This window comes from Hemibagrus wyckioides, linkage group LG07 (assembly GCF_019097595.1).
Source record: "Hemibagrus wyckioides isolate EC202008001 linkage group LG07, SWU_Hwy_1.0, whole genome shotgun sequence".
In the NCBI taxonomy this organism is placed as follows: Eukaryota; Metazoa; Chordata; class Actinopteri; order Siluriformes; family Bagridae; genus Hemibagrus; species Hemibagrus wyckioides.
In genome coordinates, this window is record NC_080716.1 from 26,257,106 (window position 1) to 26,278,893 (window position 21,788).

Sequence of the window (21,788 nt, forward strand, 5' to 3'; positions counted from 1 at the left end):
ACATTGACCATTCTTGACCAGAGTCCAAGCCACACTGACGTTTAAAGAATTTAATGCCAGATTGATTGCATGAGGCCTGTCAAGCCATTTTGCTGTGCAATGCTGTTTAGAGCATCATAAATAGATTACAGGGAAATCTTACAGACAACACAATATGCTTATGATAAGGTCTGTAATCATTTTTAAATGGCCGTTGATTGAATGAGTGAATGCCTTCTTCACTCAGATTTGAAAAAAACCTTTAGGAATTCACCCGTCATATTCCGAACTGATCTTGCATTTTCAAGAGTGTTCATTTTCCCAGGAAGCTGTTTCTGGAGCTATGGAAGATGTCAGTCATTAACTGCGAGAATAACTGATGTCGTCCCACGTGACAGTGTCACCCTTGCCTCCTTTCTGCTGTGCTGCTATGGTTGTTTGGCAGCCAGGAGCTTACATCCATGGGTAGTTGGAGACCCTCCACCCACACATGCACACCTCCATATACAGCCCAGAAGCACCGGAGCTCCAGCCCAATAATGGCAAGCGCTTCCCCTGGGCCCTCGGCTCAAGCCTCCGGCCGCTGCTTGTGTTTGCACCATTTATTTAGTGTGACATGTCTCCAATTAAACTGTGGAGGCTGCTACATTTCCCCCCCGTAAGCACCCCTTATTCCTCCCTGCAGACCTCCAGTCACAGAGACGGAGAGAGTGAGTGAGAGAGAGAATATCTTGCCTTCCAGCTATGATCGCAATGTCATTTTCCCCCTCCGTGCTCGCAGCGCGGCTCAGAGAGGTGGCCGAGATTATAATAACAATATATCAGAATATCGAATGAGATAATCAAGGTCTGAAATGAGACTGTCACAGCTCTCCACCCACGACAGCAGTGGCAGACGACGTGGCGATGACACTTGTCCAAGATGACACCACACGGGGGGGAGGAGGAGGGAAAGGCGACTTATTTTTAGGAAGCCTGTGAGGAAACCCTGCGTCGTGCCTGTTTGAAAGGTGCAAACAGAAGTTGAATGCATATTTCAGGTACAAGCTTCATTCCCTTTTCCCAACGGCGTCTGATACTCGCTCTTAAATTCTCCTTCATGTTCGTTTGGTTTGGGCTCCCGTCTTCTTCTTGTCAACACTCTGTTTTTTTTTTTGCCATTTTCGTCTGCTGGCGATGTAGGAGTGACTTTGTCTGACCCCGAGAGCGTTAGCAGGTTCGTGGTGGAGCTTACTGGTTGGCAAGGCCCTCATTCAGCAGGGGTTCAACCAATCATCTGCCTCCGCCAAGACACCAGGCCAGGGGGAGCCCCAGTGGCAGCTGGGAAGGGTGGAGTGGCCAGCTGTGGAGCAGCAGGGAAGGTGGCGGTGGGGGTGTGTGTGTGTGGGGGGGGGGGGTTGTTGTAGTCTCTCTCTCACATTCACAGCTTATGCACCTTATCCAGCAAGGATTGGTACCATTTTCATTTAAACACTGATATAAATAGAATTGTCTTCTTGCACACTCAGTCAGCACAGTGTCCTAATCATCCCCACCCTCTCCAAATCCAAACCCACACACACTTTCACAGCCTGACTGACCACACATCTGGCATGCCATCTGTATCTTTCCCCTTCTGACGTGACAGGTAGCCCCTTCATCGCATTGCCGAGAGGCGGAGAGGTGTGAACACGTCCCTGTGCTCTCGCCATGCAGCTGGACACATTACAGAAGCTGCACCAAGCCAGCATCTCTCTCTCCCTCTCTCTAATACCACAAACATCTGATTTCTCTATTTAAACTGCCAGGCCAGCTAGCTTGCCCTCTGCCGCACGTGTGTACACACATCTTTACGTTGTACAGCTTTGCTAAAAATGAAACGGCTGTCTGAAAGGTTATGTCTCAAAAGTAATAGAAGGAATGTGTGGTGATCTGTGAAAACCCGTCAGATGTCGCTGTGAGGAATTTTCAAGCCATTAAAAAAAGGATTTTTTCATAGATCATTGTCATAACTTTGGCTGTGGTCAGTTGTTTGATAGCAAACCTCTGTAGATAAACATAAAGCCTACTTCATTCAGTTTTGTAATCAGACACTGACTCTCAAGGAGACGATCACTGGATTTGAGGATGGAATACATAGTGGATGGAGAGCAGGGCAACACCACACCCACCCCTAGGGGTAATTTTGAGCCTACATGCATGTTTTTGGGAGGTAGAAGAACTCTAGAGAACATGCAAAACTCCACAGACCATAACCCAAGCTCAGGGTCAAAGCAGAACCTTGTTAAAATTTGCAGATTGATGATTGTGGGACTCTGGTTGAGGTACATACAAGAGAACCACATTATAGTTCAGGTTTGAAGTTTTCAAAGAATTGTTGCACCAGACACATGCAAAAGCATTTATGAGTTTCTGATGAGACAGAATTGTACCTACCCTTCACCGTAAAGGACACCTTGAGCCATCTTGGCAGTGATTTCAGGATGACTCACAGACATCAGCCTGGAGGATAACACCACCGTCTCAAACTCATCCCATTAAAGACGAGGCTTCTTGTCATCTGGATAAGCCTGATGATTCAAGAGGTTTCACCTCCATCAAGATCTGTAAGAAAACTTCTCTGAAGTGACCACAGAAAAGCCGATCTCATTTTGTACACCGGTAGAACACCCGATTATGTGGAATTTTTGTCTAGTGTCTAGAAATGTACAAGGAATGATCCCCTTGTTCTAGGCTTGATGTTTAAGCTCTTGGGGTTGATGTGAATTACACTTTGTGTAGCTCTGCCATAAAGGAAGCGTGTACATTGGATTGCTCAGTGCTCGCTTAAACGAAGTGCTCACGCATGCTAATTTATCCGTATGCTCACAAATACCATTGTGTGTACAATTTACAAAACCTTGTGCTTTTTACAGAGCATTCCACTCTCAATGAAGGAGGCTGGGCCCCCATTATGCTTTTTCTTCAAGTTAAAGCCAGGAGTTAGAGTTTGAAGAAGGCAGAGTTTGGTCAATTGATCTTCTCACAGTTTGCTTTGCTTCAATTTCCAGCATTAAATCATTAAAATATGACCAACACTTTGAGTCACCTGGTCACCAAGGGGAGGTCATTAGGTTACATGGTATCAGATATTGATACTGAACATTTATGAGCACAGGTAAATAAAAATTGTATTGGACCAACATCAGTGTTGATACAAATGTATCCCTAGTCCAGATTTCCGAAATACATTACATGAGAATATATTAATACTATTAGAACGAGATCTAGAACAGTTCTTGAAGTTTGTACTTACTTACTGCTTACTACATTCCATCCCACCAAACATGACCAAAAAAAGGAGAGAACTATGAAAATAAAACCCGTATTACAATAATTTATTTCAGCCGTTTTTGTTCAGTTACAATGATGTACAACTTTACATTGTCATGGAAAAAAAGAAAAAGAAAAAAAAAAAAAAAAAAAAAGACAGTCATGGCACATTTGAGTTGCATCATGATACCAAGCACCAAATGATTATTCCTCATCAGCACAAATAGACTCGTACATTCTGATCTCCGACTCCCGACCCCACCCAAAATCATTACAAAAAAAAAAACAAACAAATAAAAAAAAAAACCCATACACAGGTGCAAGCACCCATGTGAACTGCGCTGGCTTCATACTTCATCATAGTACATGCTCAGAATTACACAATTAGAGGAGTTAAGTAGGAAAATGACAACGCTACAACCAGTACCATGGTTTATACACAAGAAAAATGAAAAAAATAAAACATCTTTAATGAAAAGTGACAGACGGTTTTCTCATAGCTTAATGAAAGAAGGATCTGGTTGTAGCTTTTAGGGGAGGGAGGAGCCAAATTCACATTTTCAGCCTGCTAAAGCAAAAAAATAATTAAAAAAATTCACAGGAAAATAAAACGTACAGAGGACCAGATTAAGCGGGCACAACGATCTGCGTCGCCTTGATTACTGAACAAAATCTGCAACATGCATTCTCTAATCTTCCTACTGACCACAGGATCGATGTTAAGAGCAGTTTGGAAAAGAGAAAAGAAAAAAGGCTGCAAAGTTCAGTTTAAACCTGTCTGGATCCTTTTGTGATCGAGAAGAAAACAATCTGATCCTTCTGGACCTGTAGGAAAGGATTCCACGCTGCTTTTAACTCGTCGTCGTGTTTGTACGATTCCAATTTAATTTGGATGCGACTCCTGACTGTCCACGACAGTCCTTTCGGTGTACAGCCGAGTCACTGCACTTAAAAACCAAGTGCTCCCTTGTGGACAATTAACACGTGAACCACCAGAGTAGCAGATGGGTTTAATCAAGGTTCAGCATGGCTGGGAGGAAACCAAAGACATTACACTAGAGAAGGAAGGAACAACAATTATTTAAAAAAAAAAAATAAAAATAAATGAAAGAAAGAAAGAAAGAAAAGAAGCTAATAAAAAGACATTCAGCGAAACAAGAGAAGTACAATATTTAGAGCTAAACGTTTCCAAATCCTCAGTACAAAGTAAGCTCTATCTAGAAAGCATAAAATACATTTGTACATTATACAAGTTTGACCTTGACGTGTAAGAAGAATATTCCCTGTGCAAGATCATCTCTCTGGGCCACTCCCCTCCCCTCCCCTACTGTTATTGCTTCGGCTAGATAAACTTTCACGCGATCGAGTGAAGAGATGGTTGCTAACATGCTGCAGCGGTGAAGACAACTCTGTGCTGCAGGATGTCGAAATCCCCCCTCTCTGCTTTTCTTGTGGAAATTAAATAAGGCCGCTCCGATTTGCTCTTTTTTTTCTTTTAAGGCATTGCTGCTTTTAAGATGGCTTTGGATAAAACGGAGGGGTCGTGAAAAGACTGAAGAAAAGTGGCGCTACAGGAAGTAGTAGTGAGGCCGTGTGATCTGCTGAAACAGGAAGAGGCGGAAAGAAAACAGCGTGTTCTGATCGCAGCCTTATCTTCTCGTCGACGCAAAAGACTTATCATGGAAAACTGTCCAGGGTTCATCCGGTGTCGGGGTGTGCTTGAAAAAAAATGACGCACAAAAGGAGAGAGAGAGAGAGAGAGAGAGAGAGAGAGAGAGAGAGAGAGAGAGAGAGAGAAGGGATCCATCTCTTCATGATATAGAAAAGGGGAGTGGAAGTCTCAGAGAGCCGTAGCCCTTCTGCAGGTCCAGAAAGACGTAAAGCGCCGTCACAGACGCTCCAACAGGAAGAAGAGCGTCTCTCGTTTACTGCTGGTAGTTGCCATATTGACCCTGAGGATGATGGAAGAAGAAAAAAACAAAAAAACCAAACAAGAACATAAGTTTCTGACTGCTTCACCGATGTCACCAAGAGGCTTCATGCTGGCTGTTCATCACTTTAGGTTTACATTGTTAGCTACGTTCATTACACATGCAACATTACACGACTGACAGATTGCTCTTGCGTGGTGCAAGTCTTGTGATTCTCCAGTTTAGGGCTAGAGATGCTGCTGTGTCATGGAAAGACAATCTTTTCGAAATAGGTGCCAGTTTCACAGTATGACAAATGGTACACAGTGACACCTAAAGGAACATATATAATGAAACACTCCTGAAAGTGGCGTTATTCTTTAGCGACAGATTTGAATCATTTCTCCACACCGTTTCATATTTGTGCTTTCAAATGCTTACTTCTACACAAACAAACAAACAAACAAACTTGCACTAACAAGTGACTAATAATCAGTCATTTTCTGTGTGTGTGTGTGACGGAGCACAGTGTTTTCTGAACCAAGAAGTTCTCTAAGTAAATTAGGACCAACAGACCACAGAGACGCATCTGATTGGCTGGAATGATTCCTTAGTCCAAACCTGTGGTGTGTGAAGTCTAATATTTAGGGTGTTTTTCCCCCTCACCCTGTCATATATGACCTCTCAGTAAACAAGTATAGAGAAAGCTTGAAGACTAGAGCAGAGATTGTTGACATCTTGTACACAGCTACACAGACAGGGACCTCAGAAAACACATTTTCAAGCTTTTCATACTTGTAATAGTTCTCTTTAGGTGAGGGTTCACACTGCTCAGACTAAATTAATCCTGGCTCTTCATAATCATAATAACGTTTCACATGGTATATGTTCATTGCCATAATATTGAAGTTAACAAGTACCTTTAGTTTAGAAGGACAATAACCTGGTGTTAAGTGTGGTGTGAAAGTGTTATAGCATGTACCAATAATGTCTAAGAGAAGTGCTTGCTACGATGCCATCAACAGCAACCTACAAGAGCGAATTGTTACTTACTAACATGAACACAGGATTAACGAAAACATTTTATCTGTATTAATTCATGACAAAACAGCTCATGCATATGGTTTCGGCTACCTGTACTATAGGATATAATGTGTCCCAGAGTGATATGTAACAATTCAATAATAAAGGGGGGAAAAAGCTTAAGAAAATTGAGTCGCTGTGCATTTATTTCCATGCAACAACTAATTGGCAAAAATCTTTATAAGTCAATAATAAAAACAGTTGGAAACAAACTTCTCTGGTGATTATCTGGGCCATGTTAGGACACACAGTGTGAGAAGCAATTCATTTAGACACTACATGCTTTAAATGGGAAATTTACTCCACAGACAGAAAAAAAACTGAGCGACCATACTGGCCACACTGGCTTTTTTATTTATTTATTTTTTAAATCATTCATTAACTGATGAATAGTAATTAATTAATCTATTCAACATCGAATGCAGAATTAGTCGCAGCCATTGGTTACTTCACTTTTTTTTTTTTTTTTTTTTTAAAGAGAGAGAGAGAGAGAAAAATGCAGGCAACAAATTTCCAGAAATTGCAGAAAGCATAAGACAGTAAGAGACAGAAATGTGTGTAATCTGTATTGTGAAAAGGTCAACGGTGTAATAACTGCCATATTCTACACCCTGAGTAACTGTTAAACTGTGAAGGCTCGACAAGCCATATATTCCTTTACAGCTTGCGTAATGAAAAGAGCTTCAGCATGAGGAAACGTTAAGACTGCAGCTAACCGAAAAGCAAGAGATGCTTCAACTTCTCACAGTTCTGATATATCCGCTTTCATAGTCACAGCTTATACAGCAAATAATGCAGAAGATGTTACAATGATGATGCATTATGAGTGAAAATATATTGTGAGAGAGAGAGAGAGAGAGAGAGAGAGAGATTTCCATTCACAGTTTGAGAGAAAAAGAATAAAAGTGGCTGAAAGACAGACATGTTATGAAGGTTACCTTTTGGCCATTTCTTTTTTTGTATTTTTCAGTATTTTACATGTATATTTCTAAAAAGGGGTTTAACATCTTGAAAAACATGAAATGTCACACTACTTGGGTTTTGAATACGATATACAAATTCGTTTACGCAAAAGCAAGTTGGATGCAAGTGTTACACTTAGTGGTTATAAATTGTAAATATCTTTACTGTTTTTGTTTTCCCCCCCAGCGACTTTTCAAGGACCTGATGATTATTTCGACCCCTGATTACAAAGCAATGTAAAATACAAGACCAAAAATAAAGAAAATGAAGATAAGAGTAACGGAAAAAAGCGAAGGTAAATGGGGAGAGGGGGGGGGAAAAAAGGCTAGGAGTCCAACTGTCTGGATCTGACAACGCTTCACGGCAGCAATTACCTTTGCTTCTTAAACATCTAGTCAGGGGTTGAAATACTCGGTCCGTTATTTCCTCATGTGCCCCTGAATGTTCAAACATAGAGATGTGAAAGGAACAGAGTGGCCCCCTCGCCAAGGGCCACAGAGAAACACAGGAATAACAGAGGCGACAAGAGGACCAGCTTATGAGCTGATAGCAGTGACTTCTTTAAAACACGTCACTGGCTTCGTGAAGCACATGCACCCTTTTTTTTTTTATTTAATTCCTTTTTTTTGTTCATTTTTGTAAAGCAGGAGCTACTAGAACAGAACTACACACTTCAGCCCAGTCTAGATCACCGTCAGAAGTCCACTCTTATTTTGTCCCATGTTAAAAAAAGAAGGTTTTTAAAAAGGAAGGCTTTGGGTTTAATGACTTTTTTTTAAAAAAAAAAAAAAAAATGGACTGAGGATAACATCATAATAATAACTAACAATAATAATAATAATTTTTGCTTCATAATTGTGCACTCAAGCTGAACTGAAGGAAAATGCGGACTTCCTGGGCATCATTAAAGACTAGGATAAAGTGCTCCAAATCACAAACACAAGTGCAGACTTCCCAGTTCCCTTATTCTAAATACTTTAACTTCTTTCTCTCTCTTGTTGACGTACCTGGTCATAACCGTATGGACGCTGTGGTTGGCCTTGTGGAGGTCCAGGCTGAGGTGGTCTATATGCGCCATACTGCTGCCCTTGGCCTTGCGGGTAATTGGGGTACTGTCCAGGACCGCCTTGAGAAGGTCCTACAAGACAAGCAAAGTCAGTGTAATGCAAGACCCCAAACCCACATCTGACTGCATCTGCTAATTAAATAGTACAGAAATCAGCTCCGCTTTTGGGTATCAAATAGTCAACCTTCTTCATATACATTTTATGCCTCCTCATAATTGTTTGCCAAAGTTCCTATGAAAACCGAGATTTGAGTACTGGTGAGCGTGAATCAAATGCAACACTGCAGCAGAGCAAATCAATCAGCACACAGGCTCAGAAGAAGAGGAGTAGGAGTAGGATGAAGGCCGGCTCAGGACTCGACTGCGTATAATGATGGCGGCGGACCCACGAGAAGCGCGCTGCCCTGCTAATGTGGCCCAACATCAAGGAGTCCATAAAGCTCGATTTAAAAAAGCCCAGGCTCATTAAGAGTGACGTGGGCCGGCCGAGCGCTTGGCCATTATGCAGCGTGCTGGGCTCGCTCTGATTCTGCTCGCTCGAAACGAGCCCACGCAGGATCATTAGGTGCACTGGCCCATCTTAACCTTGTGGGCGCTTGGAAGAGCGTCTTCCAGATGGTGCCCGCAGCTTTGCTGTGTGTGTGTGTGTGTGTGTGTGTGTGTGTGTGTGTGTGTGTGTGTGTGTGTGTGTGTGTGTGTGTGTGTGTGAGATTCTCCACCAGCTCATTATTAAGATGTAAGAAGCCTCCAGCCCAGTCAGAGCGAGCAGGAGAGATGAGCTGACAGGATGCGAGGAGGAAAAAGTGTTCCCAGTCACACTTGCTTTAAGCCATAACCTGGCCACCTTTCTCTTTTGTCTACACACGGTAAAACACATGAAGTTGCACACAAACTATTAATACTGCTATATCCAGAGGTGCCAATGTTCCTAAAAAGATAAACCTAGCCAGGAGAGGCACAAAAAGCAAAACAGAGATTTATCACAACCCCCCCCCCCTGGCAAATATCAGCAGATGAGACAGCTATTTTCAGAAGAGTCTGCTGTGATCACTGCTCAATCAAAAGCACCTTCATTTGTTTTAAGAGAGACCACAGTCCCACCCACAGTTTTTTCTATTGGTTCACAAGTTTAATTTAACCAATGTAAAACCAGCAAATTAACTGCCAACAGAATCAACTGTGAGCGTTTCACATTCTTTGTCCGTTCCCCTTCTCTGTTGAACATGAATGCTGCTCTAAATGAAAAGCCATGAAAGCTAAGTGGGTTTTTTAGGTGTCTCCTATACTGCTGTAGAAAGGGGTCAAACATTATAAATATGACAGATCAGATTAGAAATGTGTGAAACTGGAGGTTCCCTTATGAAAAACAATTTCACCCCGAATACTCATTCATTTATTCATACAGTATAAAAAGTGACACCTATCATGATAGTAGGATGTAAAGTTAGTCAATTAGACTAGACGTATCTCGTGACGACGAGTATTTATAGGGATGTACAGTAAATCACTACAAGCCAAGGCTTATTTATTCTTGGATCTTGACCACAACCAATTCACTTAACTGGCCATTTATACTGCACATAACATGCCATATCTGAGACTGTAGGTGGAGCTGGTGCATTAATCCATGATTTTGAAGCTGATTATGTAAATAATCAAATCTCATGTTAAAGTGGCTTAGGAAAAAGAAAATATAGGATTATTCTGTGTACATCTTTCTGCTCAAGCCCCTGCCTAGTTCTTAGGACGAACAGCAAAACAATTCAGCTAACCACCTCCACCTTTCTGTGTTCTCCTGACATTTTTTGGTGTGAACAAATCCCGAAGCCGTTCAGTTTTGTGCAGAAGCGCAGTGCTAGTGTGGAACTCACCGTAGCCTTGCTGCTGGCCTGGGTAGCCCTGCTGTGCTGGATACTGCTGCTGTGCTGGGTAGCCCTGTGGCTGAGGGGGGCCTTGCTGATAGGCTTCCTGCTGCTGACCATACTGTGAGTTTCCTACACAAACATGAGAGAGAGAGAGAGAGAGAGAGAGAGAGAGAGAATATATTACTACAACAGAGCATATTCAAAATGTTCATCTTAATAAATAAACTTTAATACAAAATAAATTGAGGAATGTTTGCAAAAATCCATGCATCTTCAGGTAAAAAAATATCCATCTCAGACTGCTCTACACAATACCATAAAAATCTCACTAGTAAATAGGTAATGAAACCATTTCATTTCAGGGAAACTATCAAAAAAAAAAAAAAAAGTCAGATTACTTTCATTCTAATTCATTACTTGCCTTCAATGTAATTTCTCTCCACTCTCAATTGAATAATAATAAAAATGCATATGTAAAAATCACAGGGGTAAATAGTTTTCTAACAGCCTAGCACACAGCAAGACTCAGTGTTTATTTTGCCCCCTCTCTCTTGCTCGTTGCTGTTAGCTGAATGGCCACTAGATGGCACTCTCACATCACACATTTAATTTCTCAGTCTAAAACAGCATAAACACACCTACAGCTCCACAAGCCACTGTGTTAAGCAGCACATTTGGTGTACAGTGCTACACTGATTAACATCAGTGTGCGGTATGTGCGCCATGCTATAATACTAGAGCGGTTAGAGAGTCTGGTTTATAATGCGCTTCACATTAAAAAAGGGGGAAAAGTGATATCTTAGCTAAGGTTTACAGGTTGGTAGTGTGCCTCTAATGCAGCAAAAAAAAAAATGACACTGTGTAGTGTAAAGAGAACCGTGTTCTATGGCAGATCACATATACAAAAGCAAAAGAAAGTGCAGGAGGTATTTATGAGAAACATTTCAGACTGTGCAGTTATGAGGTGCTCTAGGAAGAAGGGAGTGCTGCAGTAAGATAGAAAAGAAAGTAAGATGTCCTTACCCTCAGGTGCCCCCTGGCCTCCGTGGCTGTACTGTTCTCCATAGTAGTCCTCCTGACCTGGGTACTGCTGCGGAGGCCCTGAAAACAACAAAAACAAACCACACACACACAAACACACCTCTTTACCTTAGGCGCCTACAGGCAGACATGGGAAAAATGTCCATGTCTCATCATAGTAAACAAAGTGTATATATATATATATATATATATATATGTATATATATATATATATATATATATATATATATATATATATATATATATATATATATATATATATATATATATATATATATATATATATGTATATTTTATCTTTCTGCACTCTTCCTAGCGTAACGCAATTTCCTCAACACAGTCTTTATTATTAACCAGCTGAATGAAATTTAAAGTCAGGGCCCAAGGCTGTTACCAAGTAAATAATTTATACTTTTTTTTTGGAAAGCAGTAGACGATTTTTATAGCAGCTCAAGAGTTAAAGGAGAGAGAAATAAAAGCCGTAGCAACTGTGCAGGCTATAATGCGTAATAGTGCTAGTAAAAATTGATTTTTTTTCTTCATAGTTTAGTTAAAATATGAACAGAAACCAGAGAAAGATTATTATTATTATTATTATTATTATTATTATTATTATTATTATTATTAACAACAGTAGTCAAGACAGCGAGTGAGTAAAGAAGCTGAACCTTGTTGAGGTGGTCTGTAAGGAGGCATGGGCCTCTGTCCCATCACATGGTTGCCCTGGCCCATCATGCCCATGGGGTTCTGCTGTCCCTGGTAATGCTGCCCACCACCACCAGGGGGCATGTTGTACTGCTGCGAGGGAGGCTGCTGGTGCATCATGGGACCTAAAGACAAACGAAATATTCAGGCACTATTGTTCAAGCTACACAAAAGATCCAAGAAAAACAATACATCCATAAAAATTCCATCATAATCAATTCGGAGGTCACATACGTAAAAAGAAACACATTAGGAGTCACACACAGTGTAACAAAATCACTGAGCAAATGAAAAAAACCCATCAGAGGTCCATTATCAAATCAGTAACAATGTCCAGGTTATTAAAATAGATGAAAAATACAATTCCCTTTTTCTCAGTTACAGCCAAATCAGACACAAATACAAACAAATATTCAGGCTCTTAAAATGAGTAAAGAAATATTTTAGAACACTGTTTAACGTTCAGATACATCACCGGTGATCGTTATCTTAATCGATCATCTTCCTTAAAAAGAAGAAGAGTCAGGGAGCCCAGAACAGCCATATTACTTATCTGGACTATCAGTTTTTAATCAACAGGAGCAGAATGCGCTAACTTAACAGTCAGAAGGGCGTTTTATTATTCCTTAATCAGTGAAAAGAAAAAAGAAAAAAACCCCACTATAATAGTTTTAAGAAAAACTGACTTTTAAACTGCTGCTAAAATTGTTTAAATAGGAGAAAATAACACATGCTCTGAGCGTCTTATTCCTCTTAAACCACAGTGGTGTAAAAAGATTAGTGATCAATTTAATTAATGACAAGCTGAGTAGCATCTTAGACAAAAGTTAGTTCTTGTTCTCATCCATGTTAAAGCAGAGATAAACAATTATTCCTCCCTCATCCACACCTCTTTCTTTCTCTCTCTCCTCTCAGTTTACAAAGAAAACAGAAAGCATAACCAAGAGAGGGAGAGCTTACAATAGAGATTCCTTTTATATCAGGAAACATCATCAGGAGAGGAGCAAGACTTGTGAAAGCCATGTGAAATCGCTTTAAAAAGTTCTTTAATAATCACTCTTGCGTGTTAAATTGCATGCAGCATGTCAGTCTGGACTTCTGGGCAAACACTGGACTAGGCAGACTGCTGCCTGATGTGCTAGCTAATGAATTGATGATATGTCCACCCCTGGTATGCATTACTATAATCATGAAATGATTAGTCACACAGTCTGTGTTATGCTGCAGAGCAGTACCTTGGTTGGGCTGCATGTTCATGCTGGGTCTGGGACCGTAGTTGCCCATTGGCTGGCCCTGGCTCATGTTCATCTGGCCCTGGCTGCTCATGCCCTGGGAGGAGGGAACGGCATGGTTGTAGGCACCCATGGAGCCGTGGCTGCTGGGAGGCATGTTCATAGAGCCGCTTGGCATGTTGGGAGGCTGGTTGGGCCCTGGGCCCTGCATGGGCATGTGATTTGGTCCTGGACAGAAAACACCTTGTTAACAACTTGTCACTGTTGAGTAAGGACTGATTAAAAGCCTTGCTCTTTCACATTGCATACTGTCAGCGTGATATACCGAAACGATCATGATTTTTTCGCTCTCTTACCAGGCATCTGGCCGTTCATCTGGGTTTGCATGTGTGGGCCAGAGGGCGGGCCATCTGAGGGCATGCTGTGGCCGTGGGGGGGCTGTGGGGGTGCGCCACTCTGATTCATGCCTCCTGACATGCCCATGTTCTGTGTAGGGGGCTGCAAATATAGCAGCGCCATGTTAAACATAAACTCATACTGGGCTTTTACTCAGCAGCATTCTGCTCACACACAGCATAACATTTTCAGCATGTCTTAAAAACAAGAATGATCCTGATGTAAAACAGACATCTTTTTCTACTGGAAGACAGTAAAAATGCAGACACCCAACAATATACACTATATTGCTAAAAGTATTCGCTCACCTGCCTTGACTCGCATATGAACTTAAGTGACATCCCATTCCTAATCCATAGGGTTCAATATGACGTCAGTCCACCCTTTGCAGCTATAACAGCTTCAACTCTTCTGGGAAGGCTGTCCACAAGGTTTAGGAGTGTGTTTATGGGAATGTTTGACCATTCTTCCAGAAGCGCATTTGTGAGGTCACACACTGATGTTGGACGAGAAGGCCTGGCTCTCAGTCTCCGCTCTAATTCATCCCAAAGGTGTTCTATCGGGTTGAGGTCAGGACTCTGTGCAGGCCAGTCAAGTTCATCCACACCAGACTCTGTCATCCATGTCTTTATGGACCTTGCTTTGTGCACTGGTGCACAGTCATGTTGGAAGAGGAAGGGGCCAGCTCCAAACTGTTCCCACAAAGTTGGGAGCATGGAATTGTCCAAAATGTCTTGGTATGCTGAAGCATTCAGAGTTCCTTTCACTGGAACTAAGGGGCCAAGCCCAGCTCCTGAAAAACAACCCCACACCATAATCCCCCCTCCACCAAACTTTACACTTGGCACAATGCAGTCAGACAAGTACCATTCTCCTGGCAACCACCAAACCCAGACTTGTCCATCAGATTGTCAGATGGAGAAGCGCGATTCGTCACTCCAGAGAACGCGTCTCCACTGCTCTAGAGTCCAGTGGCGGCGTGCTTTACTCCACTGCATCCGACGATTTGCATTGCACTTGGTGATGTATGGCTTGGATGCAGCTGCTCGGCCATGGAAACCCATTCCATGAAGCTCTCTGCGCACTGTTCTTGAGCTAATCTGAAGGCCACATGAAGTTTGGAGGTCTGTAGCGATCGACTCTGCAGAAAGTTGGTGACCTCTTCACACTATGCGCCTCAGCATCCGCTGACCCCGCTCCGTCAGTTTACGTGGCCTACCACTTCGTGGCTGAGTTGCTGTCGTTCCCAAACACTTCCACGTTCTTATAATACAGCTGACAGTTGACTGTGGAATATTTAGGAGCGAGGAAATTTCACGACTGGATTTGTTGCACAGGTGGCATCCTATCACAGTTCCACGCTGGAATTCACTGAGCTCCTGAGAGCGACCCATTCTTTCACAAATGTTTGTAAAAACAGTCTGCATGCCTAGGTGCTTGATTTTATACACCTGTGGCCATGGAAGTGATTGGAACACCTGATTCTGATTATTTGGATGGGTGAGCGAATACTTTTGGCAAATAGTGCATGTTTAAAAACACCTTGGCAACTGTTACAAATTTTGCTTGTAAAATTCATTAGCTACTCATTCATCACCACACATTATTTCAGCCCTTACTATGTGTTAAAAATACTGTTGGAGTTTGCCTGCCTTGCCTCTGCTCTCAGCTCAAACATGCATGACCTCACTCTAAAAACATGCTGGGAGAAGCAATCAGCAGTTAATCTGTGTAGGACATGAGCAAGAGCGAGGAGATATGAAGAGTTGTGCAGAAAGCTTGCAGTTATACTACACTGTGTCATATTATATGGTGCTCTAATTCCATGCCTAAATCTATGACTGGTGAAGGCGAGGGAGAAGACTGCATTAGGTCAGTAACAAACAACCTGGATAAAGAAAGTCTGAGACCCGGTGGTTAGAAACCTCTGTTCTACGACACCATTGTGTGATATATAGATTTACCGCATTCAGCTAAAGTTAGCGGTGTCAAATCACACGCATTTGATTTGTGGTGTTTGCCATCGACCGGCAAACTGTGTATAATTTTGGTTAGTTTAATTAAAAAATAAATTATTTAATTAAAATAGTGTTCAGGTTGAGACAATACTACACTTCTAAACTTCATACACTAGTGTCCGCAGTGCATCGTGTAAGTGTGTAGCACATCATTTGGTACGCAGCTAGTGACTGTGGCTGAGGATCGCGTGATCGATCTCAACAGAAAGGGGCAATATTTAAAATCGGCTCTGTGTAGTTGTGCACTTGAACACGAAGCTTGTGAGAAAAACAAACTAACAAAAAAAATAAGCACAGCCTGTAAAGACTAGCATTGTGAAGATCATAAGATCATAACACTCCTTCAGGTCACGCAGGCGATGTCGGAGATGCAAACTGGTGTGATTTCTGTAGAAGGAAGACAAGCCATACTCACAGCCGGGAGAAGAGACTGCATGTTTTGATTGGAGTCTGCTATTGTGGCCAAGTAGACTAAATTTCTGTGAAGCATCTGCTGGTAACTAGAGAAGAACAGAACAGGGTGGGTGTGATGTTATTCAACAACACAGGACAATTCCAGATATGGAGACACACACTCACAGTTCCTGATTCTGACTAGTCAGATTAGTTCACTGTTGATTCTTTTTCTATAAACGGCAGCTTTGACGGTATTTCACGGGTTTGGATTAATCCTAATAGCAAATGGCTTGATAATGTGCTATTTAAAAAAGAATAACAATTGTTGCCTTGTTGAGTGTCCATGCTTTTCCATCACTTGCTTGGTATCTCAGTAACATAAGGTAGAGAGGCGAGAGAAAAAGAGAGGCTAGGGAGGAAATCGTTTGTTACTGTCTACACACACAGATCAGGCATAACATTATAACCACCTGCTTAATATTGTGTTGATCCCCATTTTGCTGCCAAAACTCCCCTGAACCATCATGCACTGTGTATTCTGGCACCTTTCTATCAGAACCAACATTAACTTCTTCAGCAATTTGAGCAACAGTAGCCTTGGCCGTCCATGACCCTGTCACCGGTTCACCACTGTTCCTTCCTTGGACCACTTTTGATAGATACTGACCACTACAGACCAGGAACACCCCACAAGAGCTGCAGTTTTGGAGATGCTCTGATCCAGTGGTCTAGCCATCACAATTTGGCCCTTCATCAAACTCGCTCAAATCCTTACGCTTGTCCATTTTTCCTGCTTCTAACACATCAACTTTGAGGACAAAATGTTCACTTGCTGTCTAATATATCCCACCCACTAACAAGTGCCATGATGAGGAGATCATCGGTCTTATTCACTTCACCTCTCAGTGCTCATAATGTTATGCCTGATCCGTGTAATATAATAATATTTGGCTAATTGTTGTCACATAAGAGAAATAAAACATTTCAAAACATGCCATTATTGGGGGAAAATTTTAATTTTCCATCAGTACTACCGCAGTAACTTCACTGATTCATTTCCTGTAACAGCACAACACAGAGCGTGTTACTCATTATACCCAATACAATCTCTCAAAGAGTGTGGATTTTCTTTCCTCCCTCTGAAGCAATCATCACCTTGACTTAAATCGACAGCTAAAATCTCTGAATCAAATTTTTAAAAGCGGACGCCTAAAAGCACGACACCCTGACAGACATGTGGTGTCCTGTTATTTAATGTGGACACAGACACACACACACACACACACACACACACCTGTTCACATACAAGGAAGGAACTTACTGTGAACATTCTGCCGTTTTCCCTTTGCTCTGGAAGTCCATGATGCACTGAATCAGCTGATTGTTTTCATCCAGTAACTGGTAAAAGAGGAGACACACACACACACACACACATTAGTCTCTCCCACACTAAACACAGCTTTAAATCCAGATTTTATAGCACAGTGCTGCTCAGTTCTCAGATCTGGTTGGTCAGAAGGTGTTAATTTATTTCTATAGAAGCTGCTCTACATGTAATGCAAATCATAGGCTTATATTAATGCTCTCATTCTAATACATTATTTGTTTCAGGGACTTGTAAGGTGTACGAATTCATTTCTCTGAGATGATACAAAAAAAAATGTTAATGAGCAAGTAATCTCTAGCATCCACACAGTAACAACTGCAGCTTTAGATTTTTCGAGATGTGTGTGTGTGTGTGTGTGAGCATGAGAGCAAGAGAGAAGCTGGTGAGGGAATGACTGCTAATAGCTGCTATAACACAAGTGATAACAGGAGGAACTTGCTTGTTTTGCTGCAACATTTCACAATAAATCGTTAAAAAGTACGAGATGACATTCATTAAGAAAACAGAAGGCAAACTTCAGTGGGATGAGAGGAATAAAACTTCAGCGATTGTGTTGAGGTGCATGACACCAACCTGGCGTTGATCATTTTCGTGTCAAACATGTCTGAATCCTTCCTAACCCAATGCTTCAAACTCTACATTCAGAAATGGCTTGTGTTGCACATTTCCCAGAATTCTACATGGGTCAAAAAGCTTGATGTGGTGGTGTGTAATGAATGAAAAAAGTGTAATGGATAACAAATTAGTGTGGTATTAAACTACAGGGTGTTTTAGTAAATCTATAGTGAAATGCGCATGTACAAAGAAAATAAGTGGAGAAAAATCACTTCCTCAAGATTTTAGTTTGCGGCAGTGTCACTGTGAACATTGTGCAAGTTTCTGTGTTCTCCCCTGATGTCGGATTGATGCTTATTGGCAAGATGTGGAACTTCTTAGTTGATGTACACTATATTGCCAAACGTTCTGGGACACCCCTCCAAATAATTGAATTCAGGGGTTGGGCTCGGCCCCTTAGTTCCAGTGAAAGGAACACTTAATGCTCCAGCATACCTAGACATTTTGGACAATTTCATGCTCCCAACTTTGTGGGAACAGTTTGGGGATGACCCCTTCCTGTTCCAACATGACTGCACACCAGTGCACAAAGCAAGGTCCATGAAGACATGGATGAGTGAGATTGGTGTGGAGGAACTTCACAGAGTCCTGACCTCAACCTGATAGAACACCTTTGGGATGAATTAGAGTGGAGACTACGAGCCAGACCTTCTCATCCAACATCAGCACCTGACCTCACAAATGCACTTCTAGAGGAATGGTCAAAAATTCCCATAAACACTCTCATAAGCCTTGTGGAAAGCCTTCCCAGAAGAGTTGAAGCTGTTATAGCTGTAAAGGGGCGGGTCAACTCCATATTACATTCATGTGCATGTAAAGGCAGACGTCTCAGTTTTGGCCTGGCTCACAGTCTCCACTCTAATTCATAACCTGATAGAACAAATCCCATAAACACACTCCTAAACCTTGTGGAAAGCCTTCCCAGAAGAGCTGAAAGTGTTATAACCTGATAGAACACCTTTGGGATAACACTTTCAGCTCTAGGTTTAGGAGTGTGTTTATGGGATTTTTTTGACCATTCCTCTAGAAGCGCATTTGTGAGGTCAGGCACTGATGTTGGACGAGAAGGTCTGGCTCACAGTCTCTGCTCTAATTCATCCCAAAGGTGTTCCATCAGGTTGAGGTCAGGACTCTGAAGTTCGTCCACACCAAACTCAGTCATCCGTATCTTTATGGACCTTGCTTTGTGCACTGGTGTACAGTCATATTGGAACAGGAAGGGGTCATCCCCAAACTGTTCCCACAAAGTTAGGAGCATGAAATTGTTCAAAATGTCTTGGTATGCTGAAGCATTAAGAGTTCCTTTCACTGGAACTAAGGTGCCGAGCCCAAACCCCTGAAAAACTACGCCTGAATTCAATGATTTGGAGGGGTGTCCCAAAACACTATAGCAATATAGTGTTGCTCTGATTTTTGGTTATTTGAATTGCTCTCGTATGTGATGCGCTTAGATGTAATAAATTCAGGACTGAAATGGACTTAACCCTAATACTACTGTGATTTAAAGTATTAGACCACAATCTGACGGTGCTGGGGAAGAATAAATAACAAACCAACATTTTAAAGAAACTAAATTAATTTACTAATTAAATAAATTTAATTAAAACACTACTAATGTAGAGACACAGGGCAACAAGTAGACTGACCATAAATACATCCTTACTCTATAGCGGCTTTCTTTTTACATATAAAAAATATTTCTTAATACAAATATAACGTTTAACGGAAAGAAAATCAATTTAATAAATAAATAACACATTTCTAGCTATTTCTAAGCCGTTAACCTTACCAGCTAGCTAACAAAGGCAACAGCTAACGTTAATTGCACTCAGTTATGTAGCTACGGAAAAGACAGGCTGTATCCCAAACCGCGTTCTATTTGCCACACGGCCGCACTACCTAGGGCACAATATAGCGGTTTCCACGCCCTACGTAGTGCACTAGAAAGCCATTAGTGTGCCATTTGGAATTGAACCTAGGCCTTCAACGGAGGTGGTTAAACATGGCGGTGAGGAGGAAAAAAAAAAAAAAAAGAGACGAATGCTGTTTATTCAAAACAGTTCAAATGTTACACACACGAGCATGGTTATTAGAAACGCTTTTTAGGAATTTACAGCTTCGTTTTATGATCAAAATTAAGACATGGAGCTTTTTGGGTTTTTTTTTTTAAATGCAGCAACGATAACAAGCTAGTTAGCTAAGCTGGCTAACAGACTAGCATCGTTGTATTATTGCTGCGCTTTCCGACACACAATTACCTTCTGTATCCCCGCGGGTGTAATATCACCTTTCCCGCGTTGTCTGTGAGGCGCGAAAGCCACCGACATACTGAAGTTTTCCACGGAATTTATAAAGCGTCGATTTAAAAAAAAAAATAAAACACTTGCCACAGCATACAATCACATACAGCTCGCGCTCAAGGAAATCTGCACACATACAGCGCAGACTGGTGGTGGACTGTTCCTCTAAGCGCGCTGTTTTAGGGAGGGTACGACGAGTTGGTTTGTTTGTAATTGCTTAAACATGTCCATTTTTGGTCGGTAACACGATTTAGATGGATGTAAGAAACCGTTTATGAATATATTTCTTTCAAAGAAAGCACATCTTTTGTTTAAAGTACACGTGCTGCTGTATTGCCAGGTCAGTTCCACCCCGTAAGCAAATGGTTTATTCCTCTAAGGCAATCTCGGGCAGGCCGCAAGGAATTTCACAGAACGTTCAGTGGCACACAAACACACAGAAATATAGCGTGCTTTGTGCATTTTAACCCTAAAATATGGATTAAAAGCTCATTCACGAATATGTTTAGAAGGTGTAATGCAACGCAGAAAGGCTGGGGTGGGATGAGGGATGACCGTGAGCGCCGTATAGCTTGGGTTTTTTGCTCTAATCGTTATGAAGTCATGCCCCCGCTGGATTAGATGTGTTCGGTGTGAATGGCATTTTGAAGATGGCGGGAATTTAATCATGTGGTCTGAATGTGGAAAAGTGCTGCTAGTTAAGAACACAGCAGTCTGTGTGGGACTCCAGCCTCCATCACACACCACTAAACAGCCTTTTTTTTTTTTTTTTTTTTTTAAATAAATAAAGTCATACATTAATAAAGTTTAATCTATGTGATTTATTTGAAACAAGGAAATAAATCGAATTGAATTACTCTTCCACAATAACACGATTGCTCTTAACTTTTCCTCACAGAGCTGTTCCAAATACACGTTTTCTTACACTTTTCAGACGTTATTTTGTCTAAGGAAAACGTGAAATGTAATATACATTAAACATAGAAAACATTTGAAATGTGTTTACGTGTTGTTCGGTCCTGTTAGCCTACTTGCACTTGGTGCTATGAGGTTCTTCGGGGTCGATCATTGTTCTATATTTCCTATAACCGCACTGGGACATTTTCATTGTGTGTAAAACTTCACCCGTGTTAGAGACGTAAACGGCAGACGTGGCAGATGATACGTTTCAGGAATGTAGATTTTTGCTTGAAATATGAAAGCGGGTCAGAAGGAGATGAGAAGGAATAAAGGAAGCCGGTTTTACTGAAGTGAGACGATGTGAGCTAGCTAGTCTGATGTGCTATGAAGTGAGTGTGGCTCTGAACGTTTGGCATTGTCGTGTCCGAATTATTGTGTCCATTGCTTGATGTTAATTTTGTGTTTATAGAACTATTGTATAAAAAAGCAATAATCACTCTCGCATCCATGAGGATATACTGGATGTCTGTATGACTCTGATTAGATATGTTAGAGTGATGTTCATTATAACAGCATTCTTCCTCATGCTCTATTGTTTAATCGAAATACTGCAAACGTTACTTCTCTAGTAGCACTCTTCA

The 21,788-nt window shown here is 41.5% G+C and overlaps 1 protein-coding gene across 5 annotated transcripts; it reads right to left on the bottom strand.

Annotated features, from left to right (window-relative positions):
- Positions 1-3,320: 3,320 nt before the first annotated feature.
- Positions 3,321-20,393, bottom strand: ss18 (SS18 subunit of BAF chromatin remodeling complex). 5 transcript variants are annotated; one of them, XM_058395111.1, is made up of 11 exons: positions 20,206-20,393; positions 17,267-17,343; positions 15,965-16,049; positions 13,492-13,633; positions 13,139-13,363; positions 11,867-12,028; positions 11,181-11,258; positions 10,164-10,286; positions 8,234-8,364; positions 7,601-7,663; positions 3,321-5,222 (listed from the first exon to the last, which is right to left on the bottom strand). In XM_058395111.1, exons 1-10 carry the CDS (start codon positions 20,272-20,274, stop codon positions 7,646-7,648), a joined length of 1,110 nt encoding a protein of 369 aa, XP_058251094.1. In that variant the 5' UTR covers positions 20,275-20,393; the 3' UTR covers positions 3,321-5,222; positions 7,601-7,645. The 5 variants fall into 5 exon arrangements, 4 of the variants coding, with proteins under 4 accessions (XP_058251094.1, XP_058251093.1, XP_058251096.1 ...); XR_009204997.1 differs by having other exon boundaries at positions 7,601-8,364; XM_058395110.1 differs by lacking the exon at positions 7,601-7,663.
- Positions 20,394-21,788: the final 1,395 nt, after the last annotated feature.

Coding starts and splice junctions, on each gene's coding strand:
- ss18 (XM_058395109.1), bottom strand. CDS start 20,274: ATGTCGGTGGCTTTCGCGCCTCACAGACAACGCGGGAAAGGTGATATT. Junction 13,634..15,964: donor TGCAGTCTCTTCTCCCGGCT/GTGAGTATGGCT, acceptor CTATATTTGCAG/CCCCCTACACAGAACATGGG. Junction 11,259..11,866: donor TTACAGACCACCTCAACAAG/GTTCAGCTTCTT, acceptor TGTTGTTTTCAG/GGCCTCCGCAGCAGTACCCA.